This window comes from Onychostoma macrolepis, chromosome 16 (assembly GCF_012432095.1).
Source record: "Onychostoma macrolepis isolate SWU-2019 chromosome 16, ASM1243209v1, whole genome shotgun sequence".
In the NCBI taxonomy this organism is placed as follows: Eukaryota; Metazoa; Chordata; class Actinopteri; order Cypriniformes; family Cyprinidae; genus Onychostoma; species Onychostoma macrolepis.
The window spans coordinates 24,614,510-24,620,384 of NC_081170.1; the positions used below are offsets into that span (position 1 = coordinate 24,614,510).

Genomic DNA, 5,875 nt, shown 5'->3' on the forward strand with positions numbered 1-5,875 from the left:
TGCGTACCTAACTAGTCTTCTACCATGCTACAATCCAACCCGCTCCCTAAGGTCGCAAAATTCTGGACTTTTGGTAGTACCTAGGATAGCAAAGTCCACTAAAGGAGGTAGAGCTTTTTCACATTTGGCACCCAAACTCTGGAATAGCCTTCCTGATAACGTTCGGGGTTCAGACACACTCTCTCTGTTTAAATCTAGATTAAAGACACATCTCTTTAGCCAAGCATTCACATAATAATCTTGTACTGCATTTATATCTAATCAAATGTACATTATAATTCTTTAGATTGGGTTGAACAAATCATTTTTGCTTGAATAGAACAGCAGCTACGCTAATTACGTCTCTATCTGTTTCTCTGATTCTGCCTGACTAGGAATTACTGAAGCGTCAGTCTGGATCCAACCCTTAAAAAGATCCGGGATGACCAAACACCTGAGAAGAGATGATGGCAACACCTCAGAGGACCACGGAGGATGCCAACCCTCAGACAACATACACAATTACCAAGTTAAGTCTGTCATAACTTAAATATATTGGGTTTCTTCTTAACATATGTATGTATATATGTGTGCATATGTGTATGCATGTATGTATATATATGTATAGTAGAAACTCAATTTCCTGTAAAGCTGCTTTGCAACGACTGTATCGTAAAAAGCGCTATACAAATAAACTTGAATTGAATTGAATTAATGGAAACATTAGATCTGTACTGATATACCGGTATTTCTTTCTTTTTTCTAAATGCTATGATATTTTTTCTTTGTTATAGATCAATTGTCTACCTGCACAGTAATCATTTAGCAGCACTATGTTAAATTAGTTTGCTTAATTAACTGTAATTAATAGAAATTTAGTAATTTTCATCTTATAATCATTGAAAGTGGTTTATTGTTCACAAAGTGCCACTGATTTGAATACAGCAAAAAGTGTCTGTATCAGTGACATCATGAAATTCACAAATCCAGAATAACTCTAATTCAATATAACAATCAAATACTTAATTTATTATGATTTCCTTAGAATACTGGAGTAGGTGGAACAGCAGTTTTAATCCAAAATGTTGCAGTTTTTCCTGATTCTCTCTGCAGTTTATGCCATGGGCATGGCAGCGTGTGAGTATTACCACCCGTCTGTGATACAATTGTTCAGCTCAAACAAGTAAGAAAAAGTAAATAACTAAATACACAAAACCTATCATGTTATTAAATAGATAAAGGTAACAACTCAGGCATAATTACAATAAACAGTCAGAAGTCAAGGTCCAAGATAAACAGATAGCCACAATGTGACCAAACACAGCTTACCTTCTAAATTTAGGCAACTTTAGCTCTGCCATTCATTTTCTGAAATAAATTTTGTTGTTGCTGAAATACATGTGAGACCATTTTAATAGCTATTATTCCTTCTTTCAGCTTTACCTGATCTTTTCTCTTACTCACCTGCTGTTGGGGACTGCAGTGGGACTGAATTTTCCACTGCCAGTGAGGGTCGTATCACTGGTATCAGAGTCTGGGAATAAAATAAATATTACGCTATGACTGAATGCATTATTATATAAAATATTACACATACTAGGTTATGATTTAAAGCATTAAGTCTGGTTTATTTTTATTAATTGTATTTGTAAATTGTCCAGTTACTTAAATATTTTCATAGTCATTTATTGTTTTCCTAATTATTAAGGATTTATCACATTCTTTAGTATTGAGTTAGGGGATGAACATTAACTCTATATTTACATACAATAAATTATAGTGCTCGGAGTCATTTTCTCACACCAAACTTTATGTTTGGTCCTACAAGTCATCGAGCTGTAAACAATGCAGAGAAAAATGGTGAAAAAAAATAATTGGGTTAATAATGTATATATTACATATTAAATAACATCAAATAAAGTAAATGCTTTACATTCTTGTTGGGGAGATTTTTCAGTTCTCGAGCAATTCTTGTGTCAAATTCCTCAACTTCACTAAAAGAAAAGATAAAAATTCTGTTGTCAGAAATGTGGAACACAAAAATCCAACAGTTTTTGTACAAACAAAAATTGAAAACACACCTTGACTGATAAATAGGGCCCTGGAGGAACACCTCTTCAGCCTCCTGCCAAGACAAGCCCTGCAGCTCACAAAGGCCATGAATGGCCTGTACAAATAAACCAATTAATAAAATAAAACATGCACACACTGCAGAACATATACATGCTCATGTTCAAACATGTTTTGGGCAACCTGGTCTCATAAAAATACATACCTCTGCTCACTTTTTGTGCGACACCGTTTTACATACCTTGCTGCACGTTTCGCCGCAGTTTCAAATAGAAATGTCCACTGAGTGGCGCTAAAGCACAGGTTCAATATGTGAACCCTGGCACTTTTTTATTACGTAGATATTGGTACGTATTGCTGTTTTTTTATTACGTTGCTTCAGATACATATTGCGGCGGTTCCGAATTCAAATATCCGGGACTGTTAATGCTCTATCATGTTGGAAATATGGCCTACACCAAATCCAACCCTAAATCTACCCGATAGTGTTAACAAATGCAAAACTGATATAAAAACGTATTAGCTGATGCAACTGTGCCATTTAAACTTCCTTTTACGCAGATTTTAACTACTTTGTCCAACCGTAGTTACACAGGATTCGAACCGGTGCTTCTTACTTCTGAAGTCCGTCTCCGTACTCCGTGAGCTACCGAGCATACTTATCATATATGAAAACCCATAGATATGAAGCTGGATGTGTGCGATGCTAACGTTCAAAAGCATCAGTTTTCAAATCTCCCAGCATATTAATATTGTTTTGAAGTCATAGCATGATATTCTTCAAGTAATTTTGCAAAAATTACGCTTTATTAATCGCAACTCTGTAAATTTGTGTGAAAGTGTTCATTTATTTTGGAAACTGCAGTGATATGTACTTATTGGTACGTATTTCATGTCACGCTAAAAAGTGCACCCAGGTACGTAAATGCCATGAGACCAGGTAGGTTTTGGGCTTACCTCTGGGAGGAGACATCCACAAATGAACTCCACCTCATCATTGTAGGTCAGCTGCATTTGGGTTTTATTAAGAACTCCTTTCATGTAGTTACAAAGGATTGTCAGGGACTGCTCATTCTCAATGTAGACAGGCACTTGAAAACGGGGTGGAAACCACTTTGACCTTTTCCCACTGAGTATATCCTTTGGGCCATAGAAGGAAATTATATTTCATATGTAAATGCACAAGTCATTAATTACATTTGGCAAATAATAGTTAAATTGTCACTTGACTATATTTAAGTTGACTATAATCAGAGTCTGGAGGAGTAATTTAAAGTGGAACCATCATTACCACCAAATGCTGCTCTGCTGATTTTGATGTGAGAATTAAGTCCACTAATTTTTTTTCATTCCTGTCCCTTTCTTGAACTGCTTGGACATGTGTCGGAAGATTGGATGTGGTTCTTCTTTCCACCCTAAAAAGGGGCAGAGTCTTTCCCTCCAATACACTTCTTGCCTCTTCAGTCCAGAAAGCAAATCTGCGCCCATAGCTTTCAAGCAAGACAAAATCCATAATAATTGGTCACAGGTAAGAGAGATATTAAGGATGTTTTGTTACTCGTGTTCCAAGTTGTTGTATTGACATGATATCAAATTGAAATTTGACCGATTTAAAAGATCAAAATTTTAAAAAATACTGACATAGCCATTAATTTGAAATCGTTCCATGAGTAGAAGACACCACCATCGGCGGATGATAGGCATATCCAACTGAAAGAAAGACTTTTTAGTCTTAACAGTTAACCAACATGTTTTTGTTAATACATGATGTTGGGTGTGCTTGCAACAACCATGCCCCTTTTTGAAAGAAATGTTGCGTAGAGTAAAGCAAGATAAAATACACCACCACCTGAGTTATATTTTTAGCTATGATAAATAAAAGCACCATCCTGACAAGAAAAACAGCCTGGTAAAATAAAGGTTACATAAATAAAATAAAAATACCTCCTGGAACTGAAACCCAATGCCACACACCATTGAGAGGTTGTACTGGAAAGAGAGAAGACACAGTCATTTACAATGTTTACAAAAACTTTAAACCAATTAACTCAACAATTTCTAAATCTTACCATGAGTACAAAAACACCACAATCATTCCCTCTTGTCTGACGTGGCAAAGCCTAAAATCAGTAAAGCAAACAATTTTATTTTAGAATAATGTACAAAAAAATGGAACTGTTGTAAAAGCCAAATAATGACAATTCTTTAAGTTGATTTCTCACTGGAAAATCATATCCAGTCTTTTCAGTCCATGTCCTATGATCAACTTGGTAAGCAATTTGCCTGTAGACAAAACATATTAGCAGTAATATGGACAATAACAGCTCACCTCAAATCTAGAACACCATGCATAAAAAAGGCTAGATGAACATAGCCAGAAGTGCAAGAAACGGCTATAGGAACGTAGCCAAAAGTGACAGCACTATAACACACGATTAGGAAATGGAAGAAATGGCTATAGGAACGTAGCCATATATCAGATAAAGGCTGAAACATGTCTTAGTTTATTGATAGACCTAAAAATTGCCCTGTATTCCTCATCTCCAAATCCTGATTCATGCTCTGCGTACAGAGAGTCTAAAAACACCATCTCTTTTCGAAGCGGCATCATTATCTACAATGTCAAGTCAAGTCACCTTCATTTATAAAGCGCTTTTAACAATACAGATTGTGTCAAAGCACTTAACAGTATCAAATTGGAGGATAGAGTGTCAGTAATGTATAATGATAAGATTAAACACTCAATTTTTAAAAAAATTAAACATTTTAACAATGTTAAAGGTGTAAAAATATTTCATTTGAACCTTATTGCTTTTTCAGTGTTTAATTTTAGAAACACAAACATTGCAATAGCAATCAACGTATGCACTAGAAATTTCAATATTTTCTTACACAGACAACGAAGTGGTCTGGTCCATTAGCATGTGTCCATGCTGGAAAGACTACCAGGTCTTTCAAGTCTGAATCTTCCTAGAATTGATCAGGAAAGTTATGTCCTTTAATTTAGTTTTTACCTCCCACACAGTAAATACAGTACATACACTCACCGGTAATCCAGTAACAATGTTGTACATACAGTGACAACATACAAGTCCTCAATGTATATGTCCTTGCCCTACAGGAATGAAAAGAAATTGTTGACAATGACATGAACATTTTCACATAGTTTAGAACAATGTTTTTTGTTTTTTTTTTCTAAATTTGGATCAAGTTAAAACATAATCTATATAAATATTATAACCAGTTGAATGTTACATTTTATGGTACATACAATTTGCCGAGCCATTTCACAAATAAGCTCCATGCAGGCGTTTCCTATCTGCAATAAATACTCCGATAAGTCAATGTGTTTAATTAGAAAAAATTATAATAAAAAACAGACTGCTTACATGAGAGTCCATGTCCCTCAACAATCCAAAGTTCCAAAATTCTTCTCGGATAAGGCACACTTGCCCCTCCTTCACAATTATTTCACTGCCAGGGCGATTTCGGTCAAGCACATAATCAAGCTGTAATAATAATAACAATAAATATGTGTGAATATGTGTGAATGTGTGTGTGTGTGTGTGTGTGTGTGTGTGTGTGTGTTTGTGTGTCTGTGTGTATAATGTTAATTTTTCACCAGTTTCTCTTGTAATGGATGCCAGTCCCTCTCCCAAGGCTTTGTAGGTTCCAAAAAATGCAGAAGAGTGGTAGGTTCACAAGCTGTTTTTTTCTGTAATTGGAACTGATGACTGAGGAGATGTGACTGATGTTATGGCTGGTGATGCAGCGGTCGTTTGTGCAGTCACAATATTTTCTGGCAGTGCTGTCAGTGGTCCTTAAA

General features: G+C 35.5%; 1 protein-coding gene across 2 annotated transcripts; it reads right to left on the bottom strand.

Moving 5' to 3' along the window:
* Positions 1-1,233: 1,233 nt before the first annotated feature.
* Positions 1,234-5,503, bottom strand: LOC131522258 (PWWP domain-containing DNA repair factor 4-like). Of its 2 annotated transcripts, XM_058747633.1 has the most exons (14): positions 5,439-5,503; positions 5,321-5,368; positions 5,097-5,164; positions 4,942-5,019; positions 4,272-4,332; positions 4,119-4,169; positions 3,994-4,038; positions 3,691-3,759; positions 3,341-3,539; positions 3,007-3,189; positions 2,061-2,146; positions 1,913-1,973; positions 1,444-1,513; positions 1,234-1,347 (listed from the first exon to the last, which is right to left on the bottom strand). In XM_058747633.1, exons 5-14 carry the CDS (start codon positions 4,280-4,282, stop codon positions 1,328-1,330), a joined length of 795 nt encoding a protein of 264 aa, XP_058603616.1. In that variant the 5' UTR covers positions 4,283-4,332; positions 4,942-5,019; positions 5,097-5,164; positions 5,321-5,368; positions 5,439-5,503; the 3' UTR covers positions 1,234-1,327. The 2 variants fall into 2 exon arrangements, with proteins under 2 accessions (XP_058603616.1, XP_058603617.1); XM_058747634.1 differs by lacking the exons at positions 1,234-1,347; positions 1,444-1,513 and adding an exon at positions 1,677-1,815.
* Positions 5,504-5,875: the final 372 nt, after the last annotated feature.

Excerpts from the sequence above, each read along its gene's own strand:
- LOC131522258 (XM_058747633.1), bottom strand. Across the intron at positions 3,540-3,690 it reads GATTTCAAATTAATGGCTAT|CTATGGGCGCAGATTTGCTT; the intron begins GTCAGTATTTTT and ends CTTGCTTGAAAG. Across the intron at positions 1,348-1,443 it reads ACTGCAGTCCCCAACAGCAG|AAAATGAATGGCAGAGCTAA; the intron begins GTGAGTAAGAGA and ends AATTTATTTCAG.